Below are 21,413 nucleotides of genomic sequence, written 5' to 3'. Positions count from 1 at the left end.
TAGGTTGCAGGGATAAGCACCCCCCCAAATGCTTCTTGAGAATGGCAGTTTAACAACCCTTTAGGAGCATTAAGGACTCTCAGTGAAAGGATCTCTGAAGCCTTGGGTTTTATGGCTAACCTCTACCTCAGGGGAGATGTCTATTATAATAACTTCCCCTTCAGTATTGCAGTGGGGGGGGGGCATCTCCAGCAGCATCAGGGGAGAACCCTTGGGATATCTGGAACCATAGCTTCTTGTCCCCTTTTTGGATAACTTACTTCTTTAGTAGCTTTTGTATTTTTTGAGTGTTTCTTGGTAACGTTTTTGAATTTGGGAGAGGAAATAAAGGGATGCAATAGCCATTTGTGATGGACATCCAGGTTTTAGGTTGCAGGGATAAGCTCCCCCCCAAATGCTTCTTGAGAATGGCAGTTTAACAACCCTTTAGGAGCATTAAGGACTCTCAGTGAAAGGATCTCTGAAGCCTTGGGTTTTATGGCTAACCTCTACCTCAGGGGAGATGTCTATTATAAGAACTTCCCCTTCAGTATTGCGTGGGGGGGCATCTCCAGCAGCATCAGGGGAGAACCCTTGGGATATCTGGAACCATAGCTTCTTGTCCCCTTTTTGGTTCTTAGAAAAAGACCAGTGAAGGACAGAGAACTGTATTCCAACAGCAGAAAGGGTCTTCCCATCTTTTTCACTATAGGTCATTGTTTCTTTCACTTAAAGCCCAAAGTCTGTTGAGCCATCAAACAGGGCATTAATAAATAAAAAAAATGTTGAAATGGCCTGCAAACTCATACAAGCACAGCCAGGAACATCTCTTTACAAATAATGCCAGTACCTGTGGTTCCTGAAGTGCCTTCAGTCTCATAAGAAATCAGATGCATTGAAACACTGGAAAAGGACTATAGGGTGGGCTAACTGAGAATCCAAGTTTTTCTTGTCCTCTGCAGATATAAATACAGAAAGGGATTTGGATAATTCTTTAGTCAAGTCCCTCTGAAATCTTGTGACGTGTGCCAAGTAATTCAGTGCCCTCAGGGAGAAGGCAGCTGAAGCATCAAGTCTGCTTACCGAATCTGTCCAACGCCATAGACTCCCTGTTCGGGGAGAAAGACAAAAGGGTTCTTTTCTGCATGCTCTTTTTGGTGGCCACCACCACTATTGAAACTATGGCTGGACCCTTGCTCCAATGTTGGCAATCTTTTGCAGAGACTAATTTACTTGCCTGGTTTACAGTAAACTGGTTCAGCCACATCTGGTTCCTTCCATGCCCACTTAGAGATGAGATCCCCCATCTCGTCAGCAGAAGGAACCAGCCAAGATGTAGCTGAGCTGGACATGAAGGGCTTGAGGAACACTGACTCCTCTCGGAAGGGGTATCAATGAGCCATCCACATTTCTGTTTCAAAAATTTGAAAATCTCCCCAAATGAGACATCCTCCAGAGGGATCTGGGGGATTCCTCCTCACTTGCCGTTGAGATCAGTGTCCTCCAAAAGAGACTCTTGGGGGGGGGGTCCACATTCCTCCTCTTACATGTATGCTTTCGATGGATCTTCTTGTGGAATGTTCCAGAGAGGACTCTGAAGAGATCTGCTAGTCCCCTACATAGACTGTCTCAAGAGTGGATGGGCCTGGCTGTCCCAAGTGTACTGGATGAGAAGGCTCATGAACCACAGGCATTCTTTGCTTGCAGGACAGTTGGACCAGAGTGAGACAGAGAAGTCTACACATCCAATCGGGAAAGTACTCTCTCAACAGCCTCAAATGCCAAAGGAGATCCCAAAATTTTTCTGGTGTGAGCTGAAACCTCCTCTCCAGATAAACCCTGGAATTCTACTTGGCTAAGTTCTGAGGCTGACTTCAGCATAGAGTTGTCCAGAGTGGTGGCTAAGAGAGGGAGGGATGGTTCCAAAAACCTTGGAGTCGAATGTGCCCCCCACCCAACCCACCCCAGATCGGACATTGACGCTTTGGCCCAGAGATCCTCCTGCCTCTGATGGGGTTTAGAGCCATTCAGGTCAGAAATAGCACTGCAGTAGAAGATAGCCAAATCTTCAGATCTAGCGGGGACAAACTAATTGAGGTAGGAGCATCTACAGGATGAGTGGAAACATGCAACTCCTGGGTTCAGCAGTGCTGGAGCCAGGAGGCCCGCCAAATTAATCTTGGTGCTGAGGAATTTCATCACAGTCTGGACCAAATCTGTTTCAGGGAGGCTCCTTGTTGACTGGACCAACCACAGGGAAGAAGCAGTGGCCACAGATCTTGACTGGTGAAAGTAGATCGGAGCACAGGAGAGACTGGCTCAGGGGAAAAACGTGGTACTGTGAGAGGGGAAAGATCGAAAGGTTTACAGGACTTCAGCACTGGGGCCGAAGTGTCAAGAGTGGATGAAGACCGATCAGGAGAGTGCTTTCTATGCTCCTTGGTCTTTTCTTTAGGCTCCATGACTTTATACCCTTTAAATTTGTCACTGGACATTTTAGAAGGGAAAAAGTACAGTTGTGTACACCTACCATAAATGTAGATGTTTAGAGTGTCTTCACTGTTGCAGTCATGACTGTAGGGTTCTCCCCTGCCGGCAGGCAGCCCTCGGTCGGCCAGAATCCCAAAGTCTGGGTCGGATGTCCAACCATGCTCCCTGACTTCAGAGCGCCAGGAGTACAAAGCTGACAGCCGACGCCATCTTTTCCAGTTTTTCTTGCCCCAGATGTCAGGAGTCCCAAAATGAAAAAGGTCTGCAAATACACCTCAGAAGAATGGTGAAAAAAGGAAATACACAAAAGTAGAAATAAGAGGGGACAGGAGGGAGGGAAACCCAGACTGCAACAGTGAAGACACTCGAATATCTACATTTATGGTAGGTGTACACAACTGTACTATGTTCATCGTGTTTCACTGTTGCAGTCATGACTGTAGGGTAGAATCCCAAAGCTGAAAGAAAGGGAGGTGGTCATAAAGAGGAAGGGGCGGCTAAAAGGCCCTGCAAGACTGCAGAGGCAAAGCCTGCCCTAGACTTAGAGTAGAAAGGTAGACTGTAGTGCTTAGAAAAAGTATGCACTGAACTCCAAGTTGCAGCTTCCAAAATGTCCTTGGTAGGAACTCCCCTGAGGAAGGCCGCAGAAGTGGCAGCAGCTCTGGTGGAATGAGTCTGTATACTCCCTGGGATTTGCTTTCCATGGTGAGAATAACAAAATCTGATTCCATGAGCAATCCATTTAGAAATGGTCTGTTTTGAAATGGCTTTACCTTGGGAACTTGAAGCATAAGAAACAAACAATTGTTCTGATTTTCTGATGTCCTTGGTTCTGTTCAGGTAAAAACGTACTTGTCTGTGTACATCCAAGGAATGTAAGATCCTTTCCCCTTTATTTTGAGGAGTGGGGAAAAAGGTTGGCAAGTGGATAGTTTGATTTAAAGCCACTTTGGAAACCACCTTAGGCATGAAGGTAGGATTAGTCCTCAAAGATACCCTGTCTTGATGAAAAATAATATAAGGTTCCACAGCCATAAGAGCTTGTAACTCTGAAACTCTCCTGGCAGAGGTTAGGGCTAACAGGATAGCTGTCTTCCAAGATAAAAACTTGATGTCAGAAGAGGCAGCAGGCTCAAAAGGAGGCAAGGTTAGTTTTTCTAAAACATAGTTGAGATCCCAAGCAGGAATGGGAGGAGATCTAGGAGGTCTTAAGTTCTTAGCTCCTCTGAGAAACTGTCTCATGAGCTGGTGGGAAAAGATGGGAGGGTCTGTATTATAATGAGCAGAAATAGCAGAGGCATGTATCTTAATGGAAGAGAAAGAGAGACCCTTATGTAAGAGATCTGTCAAGTAAAGTAAAATTAAAGTAATGTTAGGAAGAAGAGGATCAGAATCCTGAGCCTGCATCCAGGAACAAAATCTTTTCCATTTTCCTGCATAAGATTTTCTAGTGCTAGGACGTCTGGTTCTAAAATGACATCCATAACCTGCTTGGGCAGTAAAGAAGAAATCAAAGGCCCTGGATTAACCAGGCCGCCAGGCTGAGAGTTCTGACATGAGAGTGTAGAACCTGACCCTGATGTTGGGACAGAAGGTTCGGAGTCTGAGGTAAAACCCTAGGGGGCTCCAGGCATAGGTTTTTTAGAGTTGGATACCAAAACTGCCGAGGCCAATTTGGAGCCAGCAAGATTATCATCTTGGGCTTGTCCTGTTTTATCTTCAATAAAACCCGTGAAAGAAGAGGAAGAGGCGGAAAGGCATATCCCGAGAGGTTCCCCCAACTGAATGACAGGGCGTCCACTTTCCAAGCTTCTCTGTGGAAAGTCCTGGTGCAAAAATTCTGTAGTTGATGATTGAGATGGGATGCAAAGAGGTCTATGTGAGGACATCCCCAGACCTGCTGTTACCATCCTGAATATTTTGGTGTCCAGCATCCACTCGTGTGGATCTGAAAGGTTTCTGCTCAGACTGTCTGCCAGGAAGTTTAGTTTCCCTGGTAGAAACTGAGCTTGAAGATCCAGATTGCAAGCTAGAGCTGTGTTCCATAGATCCATGGCTAGTCTGCAAAGGGGGTAGGAATGAGATCCCCCTTGCTTGTTTATGTACCACATAACTGTGGTTTTGTCTGTCCGTATTAGCAGTTGTCCTGGTTGTAAAAGATTCCTGAAGGCCAATAGAGCTTTCTGAATGGCTAACATTTCCTTTAAATTTATATGCAGGTGCTTCTGATCCTTTGTCCAAAGGCCCTGCAAACAATTGCCCTGAAAATGGGCTCCCCAAGCATAATCCGAGGCGTCCGTGGTTAGAATCTGAGTGTCAGGAGGCAGATGGAAGGGCTTCCCTTTGTTTTGAGCACATGCCCTGGACCACCAAAGAAATTCCTTTTGAAGGCAAGGAAGGACGGAGATCAGTATGTCTAAACTGTGGCAATGCTGAGACCATACACTTTTTAGGTACCACTGTATTTTCCTCATGTGTAGTCTTGCATATGGTACGAGAAGGATGCAGGAGGCCATGTAACCCAAAGCCTGCAGGAATTTCCTTGCAGATAGTTGAGTTAGAGTTGCCAAGGTTCTGAAAGTTGAAGCCAGCTGTAATTGTTTTTCGGGTGTCAGAAATGCCATCTGGGTTGTGGTGTTTAGAAGGGCACCCAGAAAAGTTATCTGTTGTGATGGTGTCAAATTTGACTTTTTTATGTTTATAGAGAATCCCAGGAACTTGAGGAGGTTGTGTACAAATTCTAGATGCTGGAGTAAGACATCCTTGCTGTCTGCCTGAATTAGACAATCATCCAGATAAGGGTAAATTTGAATTCCCTTGAGTCTGCAGTAAGCTACTACTGGAGCCAGGCATTTGGTGAAGACCCTGGGCGCAGTACACAATCCAAAGGGCAGCGCAGAGAATTGAAAGTGCCTCGATCCGGCCTTAAACCTGAGGTATTTTCTGCCATCCTGCCTGATGGGAATGTGTAAATATGCCTCCTTTAAATCCAAAGTTACCATACATGCATCTTTGGACAGCATTGGAAGTAGCTGCTGTAGAGTAAGCATCTTGAATTTTGGAATCTCTAGAAAGGTGTTCAAGACCGACCGACCGATCCAGAATGGGTCTCCATGAGTTTTGCTTCCTTGGGACTAGAAAGAGCCTTGAGTAAAAACCTTTTCCCATCTCTGAAAGAGGAACCAGTTCTATGGCATTCATAGCCAAAAGAGCTTCCACCTGGTTTAAGGCCTCCGTCCATTGATGTTTTGGAAGGTCTGGCCATCCGCTTGGCCTTGGCAAGGTATGAAAATGGAATTTGTAACCTCTTAAAACCACATCCAAAACCCATTTGTCTAGGGTTATTTGAGTCCAATTTTGATAAAAAAAAGAGAGAGTTTTCCTCCGAGAGGGGCTTCCAGGCAAGAAGTTCCTGTAGCCCAACAGAGGGAGTCATTGAGTTTGTTTCCTTTGAGATTGTGACCTGTCCTCTCCTCCCCTAGGGGTGGAAGCAGTCCACTGTCTTGGTCTATAAGCAGCTTGTGTTTGAGGCCTCCCTCTGGAGCGTCTATATCTACCCCTCTGAGGCCTGTCTGAAGTGGGAAAGGACCAATTTTTTGAAGGCCAATTCCTACTAAATCTAGGTGGCTGTACCTGTAAGAAATCTTTAACTGTTTGCATGGATTTCGCCTTATCCTCCATTTTTTTAATCACCTCTTCAGCTTTTGATCCAAACAAAACATTATGCTTAACAGGAGCATCCAATAATTTAGCCTTTACATGTTCAGGTAAATTTTGTTCCTTTAGCCATGCATGCCTTCTAATGACTGTGCCCGAGGCCGCAGCCCTACAAGAAGCCTCCAAGGCATCAAATCCACAGTGTAAACCATGCTTCCCAACCTGTTCAGTGGCATGCAATAAGTCATGTAATTCCTTATCATCTGCACAGGCAGAAATGGAAGTAAGCTTTTGTTTTAAGACAGACAAGAGAAATTGCTGGTATTTAAGCATATGAAACTGACAGTTTAAAGCCCTAATGGACAAAGTAGCAGAAGTGTACACCTTTTTGCCCCATCTTTCTAAGGATCAAGAATCCTTTTCAGTAGGAATGGGATTTTTGGCAGAAGCGGCCTCAACTCCCTTAGGACCCTGAGAAATGGTTTCAGGGCCAGCAGAAGGATTCTTGTATAAAAACTGATGGGAATCAGGAACCCTGTAATATCTATCAGGCTTAACAGGAGCAGGAGGAAAAGAGTCGGGGGTTAAGTTAGCCTCCGAAAAGGCATCATCCACAATATCCAAAACAAGAGGAATAGCCAGGGGTCAATGTTGGGGAAGAAGAAGAAAATCCCTCAGTCTTTTCTTGGACTCCGAATACTCTTGTCCTTCCCAGTGGAAATGTTCCCTCATTTCATGCAAAGTTTCCCCAAAAGAAAAATCCTCAGGGGGAGAAGCTGAAGGAATGGATTCTTCAGCATCAGAATCCTCATAAGGAGGGAAAGAATATTCCTGATCAGAAGAAGAAACTGAGGAAACAGAAGCCTGATCAGAGGAATCATAATAAACATCCTGCCTTGGCCTTTTGTCTGGAGGGGGATGTGAACCCCTAATCATAGTAAGTAAATCCTCCGCCATCTTGAGTAACTGTTTCTGTGACTTGGGAGCCGGTTCAGAAGAGGCCTGTGTTGAAGTCTTTGATTTAGAAGGAGTCTTTGCCTTTGTCTTTGGCTTTGCCTTTACTAGTAGCTGAGTAGGCCTGAAAACCCCTTCGGAAGCCGGTACCTGCACAGCGGCTCCGGACCCATCCGAAGGAGCATTGTCCGAAGGTCCTGCAACAGAAATATTTAAAGGCCTGGTTGGCTCCTCATGAGAGTCCGTTTCGGCTGTCGGTTCTAAAATGGCCGATGACAGGGGCTGCAAAAGCGCCTCAATGACGATGGCCGAACCTGAAGCTGGCTCCGCTTGTGCGCTATCATCAGATTTGGACCTCTGAGGCCTGTCTTTATCCTTGCAACGTTTGTGAACTCCGGTAGCTGGGATCGTATCCAACAACATTTTGTAGTTAAAGCGCCTACAGAAGTAATGAAAAGCAAACTCGTACCTTCGCTTAATTGTATGTTGATTGAATCTAGCACAAAACCGACAACTAGCTACGTCGTGGTCAGGGCCTAAGCAAGGAATACAGTAAGAATGAAAATCCTTATGAGGTATTTGCTTCCCACTTGAAATACAATTATTAACTTTTTCTGACATCGGAGTGGAGCAAGAAAAAAGTTTCCCCAATGGGGGTACTTAGCTTTGAGTGGAGAAGAAAGTCTTCGGACCGAAGTATATCAGAAAAATTCGTCAGGAGTCAGCCGACCGGCACTTGCGAACTGCTATCACCGCACGGCAGGAAAGACTGGAGAAGATGGCGTCGGCTGTCAGCTTTGTACTCCTGGCGCTCTGATGTCAGGGAGCATGGTTGGACAGCCGACGCCGGACCCAGACTTTGGGATTCTGGCCGACCGAGGGCTGCCTGCCGGCAGGGGAGAACCCTACAGTCATGACTGCAACAGTGAAACACGATGAACATCAGAGTCAAGTGATGGAGTCTTGGATGATTTTCCGGCAGGGGTAAGTCCCTTAAGGATAACCTTATTCTTTCTGTTCACAACAGTTTGGGTGCCAAAAGCAGTGCACACAGCATGCTACTAATCTAAATAAGCAGCCCCTGGGGCAGAACACACACAGTGTGTGCATCTATATTTGGCATCTTGTGGCCGCAGACCACACACAAAGTCCCAATTTAAGTCCCGAAGGTTTATCAGCCACAACAGCACAATAAAACACAGCGATCCTAAATGGATTAATTAAAAAAAAAAAATTATATATGGATCTTCTCTAAAATGTTGAACCACCACAATACTGAACTACAGAACATCTGAGACCACAAAAGCAAAAACTTTATTACTCGAAATTTTACATGATAGACTGCCAAATGATCGAACTCAGGAAACTGAACGGCAACTCTATTTGTAAATACACTGTTAAAGTTGCTGTCACTTTAAGGTTTTGTATTATGGATGTAAAACAAATACAGTGGATGTAACATAGCAGGATGCTGGTTTCACTGAAGAGTCTGTGGAAATTTAAAGTGTAAAAGAGAAAATGAAATTGTGGTAATTAACAGCTGTGTTGTATTTATATTGGACTATTAAAATGTAAATATGCTATATGCAGTTACATAGTTGCAGATGCGGACTGTATCTGTAGTTTACCTTTTATCTCAATGTGGTGCGATCGCGTAGTTGGTATATTTAAATTGTGGTGGGTATGGGGGGGTGCAAGTGCTGCTAAACAGTAGGAGCTCATATGTAGTTGAAGTTTTCAGTCAATGGAGAGTAGGGAGTTACTGTTCAATTTTCTAAGTTCGATATTACTACAGTTGATCATGTAAACTTTTGAGTAACAGAGTTTTCACTTTTCTGGTCTCGGTGTTCTGCAGTTTGACGTGGTTATTCGACATTTTAAAGTAGATCCATACCAGATATATATATATATATACACACATCTGTGTGTGTGTGTGTGTGTGTGTATATACACACACACACATATATATATACACATATATATATATATATATATATATATACACACATTTTTTTTTTTTTAATTGGGTAGATATCCAAGTTCATCTCCTTCCCCCGAAAAGATGGCACCAAAGGCGCGAGCAAGGAAAAGGAGAGAATACAACTAATAATCTAAACTATAAAAAGGGAGGTAAGGGTATAACTATAGCATAGAGATTAAGGTATGATAACTTTTAATAGAATGAAAACAGGTGAATCAAGGACAATTTTTTCCCACAAAGTCAGCCATGCTTGAGGAAAGGAGATCTGTGTCTTTTTCAAAGGAGTGGCAAACAAGATCTGTGGTACTGGTGGGCTTTGCAGGTGGTTATGGGTGAAGGGAGGAGAATAAGCTTGGCATCCAAAGCCTTGAGTGGCTAAAGACAGATCTGAGGTCAGATCCAAAGATCTATCCACTGAGGAACAGATAGAAAAGGCATCAGATCACAGTATTACTGAGAAGGGATACCCCCCTAGTCTTGGAGGGAAGCACTTATATTTGGCATTTTAAAAGAAGGGAAGGATCTAGAGCTGATGTCCTCCAATCAACATACCTGCTTTGAACCATTATTAGAAAGCTTTCCAATTTATATTATCAAAAATAATACTTCAATTTATTCCTAATTTACTGCATTAAGATCAGTATGGGTTTGTAGAGGGACAGACACAGGTTAAATTTCAAGGACTCTGCTAACAGTGGATGATGCCAACAGAAAAGGAAGCCATTAGATATATTTAGATGCTGAGAAGGCTTTTTAAAATGGGTGGACTAGGAGTGTCTTAGTTTTGAAAATGATGCACCTTCCAGAAGAATCTGTAAGCATAAAGTGATCTAAAGGAGATTTATAGCTAGGGTTAAGTTACCTTTGCAAGTGTCTGAAGTCACCAGCTGATCTTAATAAAGGAACCTATCACTGCTGTCTCATCACCATTATTACTCACCTTATATGCAGAGCCACTGGAAGCATCTGTGCAACAAAGGCCCCTTTAGAGGGGCATCATGTGGGGAAGATCGGCTTAAAATTTTAATAGTAACAGATGAAATATTGATAACTTTAGTATATTCACAGAATGATTTGAGCAAGCTGCTTGAAATCCCTAACTCCTACTGCAGTTTTTTTTTTTTTTAACATGGGGGGAGGGGGGAGTATAAGAGCAGATAAAGTGATAATCAATAACTAACCTCAAGGGGAGAAGAATCAAAAAATATTAATTTTTGGTGGGACCAAAGAGTTTAAAATATCTAAGTATTTGAACAGCATATTCCCTGGCAGGCTCTGTGGGATTATCCTTTCACAGGTTTAAGGAAAAGGTACTGTTGAATTTTCAGAGAGAGAAGACTAATTTTATAGCTGACTTATTGAGATGTGGCCTTGCAGACACCACAGGTTTTACATTTATACAAATTATCATACCAAGGAGAGGAGCTTTTACCATGTGGAAAAACTGGATGACTGATCTCATCTGGATAAAAGAGAAGCCAGGGGTGCTTGGACTAGGATGCTACTACTAAAAATTATGGGAGAGCTAGAAGAACTGGATTTAAAGTCATATGGGCATGCTATAATGTTCAAAGGTACACAAGTAGTGGCTCAGTCATACTGCCCAAGATGGAAGTGGAAGCTGACAATATGGGAAGCAATCCACAATTCACACATACATATGTTTACACATAAAAAAAAAAAAAATACAAGAGTATGAACACCTCAAGACTCACCAACAACTAAAACTAACAATTTACTTATTTTATTTAACATTTGTTAACCGGGAAAGTCAGACTTGGAACAAGCCAATTTTCAGCGGAGGCCCAGGGAGAAACGCTCCAGACGCATGTCTTTGTAAAGTGGAAGGAAACTGGAGCACCCGGAGGAAACCCACACGAACGTAGGGAGGACATGCAGACTCCTCACAGATGGCACCCCAGCCAAGAATCGAACTGGATAACCTCTTGCTGCACCACTGCGCCGTCCAATACTAACAGCAACTGAATTAAGTAACCCTAGAAATATTCCCAAACACCAAAAAAAAGGGTACAGGAAAACAAAACAGCAGTACATCACAAGCCTGGCTGATAACCAAAAAGGATAAACAGAGGTGTAAATCACTATGCTGTCCCTCAAGGGGGCAAACAAGATCTAGGGTAGATGTGAAGGAGCAGTATGTTGTGGGTAGAGGAAGCAGAGCTCTGGAATTGAAGTCTTTGAGAAAGGCTGGTATCAGATCAAAGTCAGATCCGGTAACTCACAAGTTGAACCAGACTGAAAAGACATTAGACTGGTGCTTGTTTTCCATTTCTCAACTGTTCTTAAAATGTTGGAAAATGACTTGATATAGATTCACAGACCTTTCAAGACCACAAAGTCTCATGACCACTCTCACTTTGCCAGTACCTTCCTTTAGGCAGCATCATCTTTTACAGAAAGCCCACTGCCAGTCAAACCCAATGTACATTTTTGGATGCCAATCAATTCATCTAGTTTATGTTTAACAAAGACTGAGTCTTACACTTAACATGCAAGGAAGATTATTCCAGAGGTTTGGGAGGTATTGAGCTACAAGTAAACTTTGTGGTATCCCCAAGTCTCAAACATCCCACTAAACACAAGTAGAGTTGGTCCAAAACAAAACAGTGTAAAAAAAACTTGTGTGTGTGTGTGTGTGTGTGTGTGTGGAAGTTTTTTAATTCCTGCATGTCTAGTTAATCACTATATATTAAAAAGCAGGAAAAAAAATCAAAAAATGGTAGTAGTGGTGAACTTAAAAACGTCCTAAATCAAAAAATCAAAACTTATTTTGAATTATTATTATACAGAATTGTTAACTCTAGTAGGTATTCAGAAGTAATCCAAACAGAGTAGACAGTCGGTTTCCAGTCAAAAATCATTTATTAAGCAAACAGACAAGTGATCCAAACAAAAAAAAAATAAACAGAATGACAGTTTCATCCCAAACTTTCTGACAATATACTTGTTAATCAGGTATGGGAGTGGCTTATTTTGTTGTAAAACAAAGTGTATTGGTATACATGTTAAATTCAAATTCCTACCCCCATCCTTATCAGAGTGATATTCAAGCTGGTACTGCCCCTACTTACAACTTGTCCTAATAATTTAAACATTGTGCACTTTAAATACAATTAAAAAAATGAATAATGATGTGGCATTTCTTATTAAATAGATTATTATTAAACAAAGGCTATGAATTTATCAAATACATTATAATACATGGTTGGAAATACTTAAACAGTAGACCATTTATATTGTCCAAAACATAATCTATTTCCATACATTATTAACAAAGACCACTTTCGTCCCTCTAGACTTCTTCAGGTCTGTGTACAAGAAACCTGAAGATACATATATCTACAAAAAAATCTTACTAAAACTAACCAATATGCATAGTAAAAACAGTAAACCAAAATTAAAACAAGACTACAGCCTTACATGTACAATTAAATTATAGTAAGTTAAATGAGGAAAAGTACATAAAGGAGATAATGAGCTACAAATCTATCCCTCCAAATGTTTTTATTTATCTGCTTTATTTAAGGCCCCAGTTCTAGTATATGTGTAGTTACTAAACTTATGGAAGGAGGAGGTCCAGGACAAAAGGATTTCTAATAGTGCTGTAGGACAGAACGAGATCTTCCCTCAAGTCTACAAGACATTGAATAAAGGGATATAGCTTCCAGCTTCTCTTGATAGTGCAGGGATTTGAGGCCCATGATCTTTATGGTGAAGAACCCTTGCAGTCCAATTGTTGGATGTGTTCATTCAGATACATCCCAAAATGGGCACTGTACTCAACTGGCTTGATCAATGTGGAGTACAACAGAGTGATTAGGGTGAGTTCATTCAGGAGGGTTTGGGTGTCAAAGGTTGACTTAGCTCCCAGTCTGCAAACTTAGCTATCAAGAGGGCTTGGACCTCTGCTTGTAAATAATAGTAGTAAATAACAAAAAGGGAAGGTTGCGGCAGCAAGCCCTGAGGGACACCCCCTGGTCACTTTCATAGTTTATGTAGCACCTGTTTTTCACACTGTGGGTTTTGTATTTTCAGTCTGTTTGCTATCCATCTTAACACACAAGGACTGATTTTTAAAGTACTTAACTTAGGCATAATGCCAACAAGAAGAATGATGTCAAAGGCCTTATCCAGGTCAAAAGATGTCACATGCATTACATGGCCATCTACAGTCTCTGTAACCTTATCAACGAAATTTATTACACTAAACTGACAGGATCTACCACTCCAAACCACATTACTGGGGGTCAAAGTCTAACAAGATACTTCATATCAGAGTTTTTATGGGAAGAGTAACACTATCCATGGCTTCGCAGATGAGGCTTTTAAGGCTGACAAATCTGTAATTACCTGATTTGGTTAGGCCACCTTTACAGTGGGGTATCATCACCACTGCTCTGCACCACTCATCAGGGACAAAACCAGTAGCTAAACAAAAGTCAAACAGTCTGAAGGTGTGCCTGCAAGGGCATGTTTAATGCTATTAATTAAGCAACCGGGTATATTGTCAGTTATCATGGAGGAACTATTTGTCTTGTTTTGGTTAGCACTTTTAGTAAATTACCTTTAGAGATAATTGGAGAGTAAGGGACTAAGACATTCTGAGGCTTTGAACAAAAACGCCAGGGGTGAAGTTGGCACTAAATTTATTAGTAAGGGTATTTGGCAACATCAGTGTCATATGAGGCTCCATTATAATTAAGTTCTGATTAATACATGCAACTGTTTATTTTTTGTTTTTTAAGTTTTCCGACATAGCTAAAGATTTATAATTATCTTTGGCTTCAGATGCCAGCTTAACTAATGTGCTCCTTTAGTAGGCCTAGTGTTCAACTTTTTCATAACACATTTAGTATTATCCTTAAGAAGATTGGTTTTGGATCCACTAAATTAAGGATTGTTTTTTCTTTTTGATGCACAGTTTATTTATAGTAGTGATTATACAAAAGTAGTGATTTTAAAATGTGTTAAAAATCTCCCTCTATACAAGTAAAAAAGTGAACTCAGCTTTGTTGCATCTATAACTTATTCAAATACAAGTCTAATGACTGCTGCAGTCTACAGCTGCAACTAACCATCATGAATGTGTGTGTAACTGATCACAACCACATTGCTTGACTGTATCTTTGAGAGCGCTGCATAAACATACATCCCGCACAGTAAAAATAGTCACAAAAGAATAGCACGTTCAATTAACATTCAATAAAGGGTCCTTTAATTATATGAAGAAAGATTCCCTTACCAGTATGGTGTTCCCACAAATGAGTTAGCAGGTGATACTATGGAAGCTGATCCAAAATCTGCAAGCTTCACTTGACCTGGCTCCGTTAATAGGATATTACCTGCCTTAATATCTCTATGATATTGAAAGAAAATGCAAAAATCAATTTTCAAAAAACATAAGAAAATACTTCCAAAATTCTAAACAGCAATAAACACACAGCAACAGTGTGCTACAAAAAGCTGAAATATGCTTCAAACATGTTTACCTAAATAGAGTTTATCTTTCAACAAGAATGCGCCTGCTCCATCTATAATTAAAATGGATGAATTCAGACTCTGAAATCTACTAAAAACACACAGTTGCCATTTGTTACATACACTTTAGTGCTGTACGACTCCAGTCTACACTGGATACATAAAACAAAATGTATGTACTCACCATAACAATGAATCTGTATTGTCCATTTTCATTCCTCCTCAAACTGATGGATTTCAGATCCTGCTCAAATGCTTTTACCAGATTCACAGATCCAACTATCGAGCTCCTCCCTTTACCCACAATGACCTATCATCCTAGCATACCTCAGATCGAGTTTGCTGTTCCAAAAAACATATCCATGAAGCCAAATTGATATAAAAAAAGAGGACAGACGTAGAAAAGGAGGCTGGAGCTCAAACAGGAACAATGAGGTTCCCAAAGAAGCAAGGGATGGTGGATGGAGGGTGGGAATTTGAGAAAGAATGAAAATGGACAACACAGATGCAGCATTATGGCAAGTACTTAACTTTTATTATTTGATTATGTCATTTTCATTTATTCCTCAACTAATGGGACAGAGTCCCAAGCTAGATAAACTTTGTGTATTCCTCAAGGAAGGATATTCTGGATACAGCGGAGCCAAATGCTGCCCTATTCCTTGGAAGCAAATCAAACTTGTAATGAGCAATAATATGAACACTGGACCACGTGGCAGCTGCACAAATGTCATCTACAGACATTTTTGACCAAAAAGCAGTTGAAGAGTCTACAGACCTTGTGGAATGTGCTTTGAGAAGCAGAGGCAAAGACAGCCCTCTTTATTTGTAAACAAAGGATATACAATCTGTCAACCATTCAGCCAAAGTCATCTTAGACACCGTTTTTCTCAATTTATTCTTGGAAAAATATAAAAATAAATGGTCAGTCTTCCTGAAATCTCTGGAGCTGTGAAAACAAAATCTAAGCTGCCAGTGGATGTCCAAAAGATGCAATATGTATTCACCCTTGTCTGAAAATTTTGAGAAGAATGCAGGTACACTGATAACCTAATTAATGTTGGACTCAGAAGCCACCATAGATAAAACGATGGGTCTGTGCACAGTGAAACACTATCCTTATGAAAAATCAATCACATAAGGAGATCTGGAGGAAAAGGCCTGCAATTCCGATACTCACCTAGCGGAAGTGATAACCAGAAAAATCATTTTCTGGGACAAAAATTTAAGTTCTATCTTTGCCAATGGCTCAAAATGGAGGTCGAGTCAGAGCTTGTAGCACGACAGTCAAATCTCATGGAGGAGTAGGATAGTTGACCAGATGCCCGAGTAGAAAAGCGCCTGTAAAAAAACACTTTGCACAACTTTGAAGAAGCCGAAGAGGAATGATTTTCACCTCACTGAAAATTAGAAATAGTTGCCAACTGAACCTTGAAAGTTGAATAACTCGCAAGTTGTTTAAAATGGAGACCAGAAATTCAAGAACCATGGAGAATAGGGGCAGAAAAAGGAATCTAGGTCTCTCTGGAAGGCCCAGACTGAAAATCTCTTCCATTTAACTTTTGTAAATTCTCCTAGTAGAAACCTCTTAAGATAAAAGAATACGGCAGACAGAAAGAAAGGCTGGACGGTACAGCCATTACTGGAAGTGGAGAAACCATGCTGCCAACCTGAGGAAGTTGATATCTGGATTTTTTATTCCTGAAAGGTGACAGAGCAGGTCTGGACTTGGGGTCCAGTATCCAAGGCAGACACAGGAGATGAGGACACAGGAAGGGAAACCAAACTTGATGAGGCCAAAAAGGTGCAATGAGGATAACTGTATTCAACCAGAATGCTTTCTGTAGAAATTTGGGAATTAGAGGCAACAGGGGATAAGCACAGAGACAGGAGGGCCAGTCATGGACTAGAGCATTTCCCGGTGCCTCCCCCGGTGTAGAGATGAGAACAAAGAACCCCTAGCACTTGTAGCTGTGGGAAGAAGTGAAAAAGATTGCAGCATGGCTGGCCCCATCAATGGGAAATTTTCTCTGCCCCTTTGACAATGAGACACCACTCACGAGGCATCAGAATGGTCCTGCTTAATTTGTCTGCAAGCAAGCTGACTTTCCCAGGTATGTGCATTGCTATGAGAAAGAGGCTGGAAGAGACTGCCTGCTGCCACACTTTCACAACCCCTTGACATACAGGATAAGATCAGGCTCACCCCTGTTTGTTGATGTACTACATTACAGACATACTGACTGTTTGAATCCAGAAATGCCGCCCCGCACCCTATCCCAGTAGGGAGGCATCCATGATCACTGTGGCTATCAGTATAGGGAGAACCAATGGACATCCCTGAGAAACTCTGTCTGAACAGACCTACCAAAGAAAGTGTTCCTTGCAAATTTGTGTGATCCTGACTGGTGTGTACAAGGGCTGCTAAAGACCAGACCAATGTACTGACAGACTCCACTGCAGAATCCACACGTGAAATCTAGCTAATGGAAAGTACAGTTTTGTACCTACCATAAATGCAGATGTCCGATACGTATGCATCTGCAGTCATAACATATGGGTTGTCCTGCCTCAGGCAGCCCTTCGGTCGGCTGGATTCCAAAGTCTGGGTCTGGCCTCAGCTGATGTCGCACTTTCCCCGACGTCATAGCTTCTGGGGTATAAAGGCATCAGCCGACGCCGTTTTCCTCAGTGTTTCTTGCCCCAGATGCCGGGTGCCCTCTAGGAAGGCTAATTTTGGATAAATGTAGAATGTTCCAAACAGTAGCAAAAAAAAAAAATATATATATATATATATATATATATATATATATATATATATATATATACATATATACATATATACAAACAAACAAATACACCATAAAAGATTCCCCCAGCTAGCTGAAAGAGGGGTAAGCACCCTAGGAATACCACAGAGGGGAAGGAGGGTGGGTAATCCTGACTGCAGATGCATACCTATCGGACATCTACATTTATGGTAGGTACAAAACTGTACTATGTCCTTCAAGGATGCATCTGCAGTCATAACATATGGGTAGAATACCATAGCCAAAGTGGGGGAGGAGGTACTAAGATAAGGATGGTGTAGTTAAGATCCCCTGTAAAACTGCAGTTGCAAAGCCTGCTCGGGATCTGGAGTATAGAGGTAGATTATAATGCTTGGCAAATGTATGCACGGAGCTCCAAGTAGCAGCTTCTAAAATGTCCTTGGTAGCCACCCCTCGTAGGAAAGCTGTAGTGGTGGCTGTGGCCCTTGTGGAATGAGGCCTGATATTTTCAGGAGCTGTCTTTCCATGAAAAGAGTAGCAAAAGCGAATGCAATTTCCTATCCATTTTGAAATTGTCTGCTTGGAAATTGCTTTTCCTTGCACCCCAGTTGCATAGGCTACAAAAAGTTGGTCAGTTTTTCTGCTGGTTTTAGTTCTGTCCAGATAGTAGCGTAGTTGTCTGTGTATATCCAAGGTGTGCAAGAGTTTTATCTCCTTTGTTCTGTGGGTTAGGGAAGAACGTAGGCAAATGAATAGCTTGGTTCAAGGATACCCTGGATACCACCTTTGGCATGAAAGTAGGATTGGTTCTCAGAGACACTCTATCCTGGTGAAAAATAAGGAAAGGCTGCACTGCCATTAATGCCTGTAACTCGGATACCCTTCTTGCTGAAGTGATTGCCAGAAGGAAAGCAGTTTTCCAAGATAAAAACTGTAAGTCTGCTGATGCTGCTGGTTCAAAAGGAGGTAGTGTCAATTTTTCCAGCACAAAATTGAAATCCCATGCAGGTAGAGGGGGTCTCCTTGAGGGTTTAACATTTTTGGTCCCTCTCAAAAATTGCCTGAGTAGAGGGTGAGAGAAGATAGGAGGATCCATATTGTATTCTGCTGAAATTGCTGAAGCATGAATCTTAATGGAAGAGTAAGACAGGCCATTGTGGAACAATTCTGCTAAGTATTCTAGGATGTGTGCTAGGTTTGCCACTGTGACATCTGTGCCCTTTGATGTGCTCCAAATGAGGAATCTCTTCCATTTAGCTGAGTATGTCTTCCTTGTGGAGGGTCTGCGAGCCTCCAGGATAATGTCTTTGACCCTCGGAGATAAGACAGTTTGGTTTTAAGCAATTTTCCAGGCAGTTAGTTGCAGTGTTTTCAAGTTTGGATGCAGGGTCTTGAAATTGTTCTGCGTTAGAAGAAGAGGCCATAGGGGTAGAGGCCATGAGTTCGCCTGAGACATGCTTCTCAGTAGCGGATACCAGTGTTGTCTTGGCCAGTCCGGAGCTATTAGTATCACCTTTGGCTGTTCCTCCCTGACCTTCAGTACAACCTTGTACATCAATGGGAGAGGTGGGAATGCATACACTATTAGGGCATTCCAGCTGAAAGAGAGTGAGTCCACCCTCCAGGCTTGTGGGTGGTATGTCCTTGAGCAGAATTTCTTCAGTTGGTGGTTGAGAGGGGAGGCAAACAGATCTATCTCTGGCAATCCCCATTTCTTTGTTATGAGTTTGAAGATGTCTGGATGCAGCATCCATTCGTGAGCATCTGTGGTAGTCCTGCTTAAGCTGTCTGCTAGTGAATTCTCTTTTCCTGGTACAAATATGGCCTGCAGCTGGATATTGAGATTCAGGCCTAGGTTTCACAGATCCATTGCCATCCAGCATAGAGGGTAGGAATGCGTGCCTCCGTGTTTGTTTATGTACCACATGACCGTGGTGTTGTCTGTCCTTATCAGCAGATGTCCTTGCTGGAGGAATGGTTTGAATGCCTCGATTGCATGCTTCACTGCCAGCATCTCCTTTTGATTTATGTGCAAATTTAGCTGTCCTTGAAGCCATCGGCCTTGGATACATTTGTCCTCCATGTGTGCTCCCCATCCTAGGTCTGAGGCGTCCGTGGTGATGGTCTGCCTTGGTTTTGGTTTGTTGAAAGGCAACCCTCTGTTGGACTGGCAGGCCTGAGCCCACCACAGGAATTCCTTTTGAAGGCATGGAATGATTGGTATCATGGTTTCTAGACTGTGTCTGTGCTGAGACCATACATTCCTTAGGTACCATTGTAATTTCCTCATATGCAGCCTGGCATGTGGGATCAAGATTATGCAGGATGCCATGAAACCCAGGGCCTGCAGGACTTTCCTTGCAGTAAGCTGAGTTTGTCTTGTCAAAGTCATGAAGTAATCTGGAAGTTGTTTTTCTTCTGTGAGAAAAGCCATCTGAGTTATTGTGTCCAGATCCGCACCCAAAAAGGTTATCCTTTGGGATGGCACTAGTCTTGACTTTTGGATGTTGACTGTGTATCCCAAGGCCTGTAGCAGCTGTATGACATAGGCCAAATCCTTTATCAATTTTGTCTTGTTGTCCGCTTGTATTAGGCAGTCGTCCAGGTATGGGTAGATTTGAATTCCCTGAAGTCTGCAATGTGCAATTACTGATGCCAGGCATTTCGTGAATACTCTGGGCAGTAGATAAGCCAAAGGGTAATGCTGAGAATTGATAATGCTCTGATCCTGCAAGAAATCTGAGGTGTCTTCTGCAATCTGGTTGGATAGGGACGTGCAGGTATGCCTCCTTGAGATCTAGAGTCACCAGCCAAGACTCCTTGCCCAACATGGGAAGAAGTTGCTGTAGGGTCAGCATTTTGAATTTTGGCACAATGAGATATGTGTTCAGTGCGGACAAGTCGAGAATAGGCCTCCATTGGTTTTCTTTTCTTGGTGCAAGGAATAGTCTGGAGTAAAATCCTTGGCCTTGTTCCATAGATGGTACCCTTTCTATCGCTTTCATCTGAAGTAAATTTTTGATTTGTTTTAAAGCCTCTGGCTTCTGGTTTGGTGGTAGGTTTGGCATTCCGCTCCTTTTTGGTAAAGTGTGGAAGTGAAACCTGTATCCTTTGTCTATTGTTTGCAATGTCCATGTGTCCTTTGGAATGTAATGCCAGTTTTTTGAGAATAAAGCCAGCTTTCCGCCCAAGGGAGCTTCCAGTTGTTCCCTGGTAGGCGGAATCAGAGTCAAGTCATTGTGTCTGTCCTGTGGTAGTGGTTGTAGTTGCAGCTGTGGCACTACTCCTCTGGTTGGCAGGCTGCCACTGACGGCCCCTATAGGCACCCTTTGATTGACCTCTGCCTCAAGGGCGTCTATTCCTGCCTCTCTGTGCTCTGGAGGTGTCTGGAAAGGACCAATTCTTGGAAGGCCAGTTTCTGCTGAACCTCGGAGGTTGGACCTGTAGAAATTTCTTTACTGTTTGCACAGATTTTGCTTTTTCTTCCACTTTCTTTAGAATCTCCTGTGCAGGGGAGCCAAATACACTTTGTTTCTCCATTGGAGCATCTAGGAGCTTAGCCTTGACATGGTCTGGCAGGGATTGCTCTTTTAGCCAGGCATGCCTACAAATTACTGCCCCAGTCATAGCTGATCTAAATGAAGCCTCCAGTGCATCATAGCCACATTTTAAAAAATGACTACTGACCTGCTGAGAGTTGTGTACCAAATCCTGAAGGGATTTACGGTCTAAAGGTTCAGGAGAAGAAAGCTTCTTATTCAGCTGATCTAACAAATATTCTTGGTACTGTATCATATGGAATTGACAGTTTAATGCCCTGGCAGAAAGAGTAGCAGATGTATAAACCTTTTTACCCCATCTCTCTAATGCTCTAGACTCTCTTTCAGAGGGTAGGGGATTTTTTGCAGTGGCAGCTGCAACGCCTTTTGGGCCCTGTGAAATAGTTTCTGGGTCTGCAGCATGGGCTTTATACAGGTGGAAGTGAGCATCCGGGACCCTGTAATATCTGTCAGGTTTGGCAGGGGCCGGGGGAAGAGAATCAGGTGCAGAACTAACATCATTATACACATCATCAATTACAG

General features: G+C 42.5%; 1 protein-coding gene across 1 annotated transcript in view; it reads right to left on the bottom strand.

Moving 5' to 3' along the window:
• The window catches only part of TAOK1 (TAO kinase 1), a 3,628,992-nt gene that overhangs the window by 2,389,202 nt on the left and 1,218,377 nt on the right, over positions 1 to 21,413 (bottom strand). The window contains exon 8 of the mRNA XM_044054451.1: positions 14,325 to 14,438. Coding sequence (XP_043910386.1) covers positions 14,325 to 14,438 — 114 coding nt within the window. The remainder of the gene's footprint in view (positions 1 to 14,324; positions 14,439 to 21,413) is intronic.

This window comes from Protopterus annectens, chromosome 13.part0 (genome assembly GCF_019279795.1).
Source record: "Protopterus annectens isolate FY-2018-M chromosome 13.part0, PAN1.0, whole genome shotgun sequence".
In the NCBI taxonomy this organism is placed as follows: Eukaryota; Metazoa; Chordata; order Ceratodontiformes; family Protopteridae; genus Protopterus; species Protopterus annectens.
Note: the sequence above shows the minus strand (reverse complement) of the source record. Positions and strands in the feature narration are given on the sequence as shown.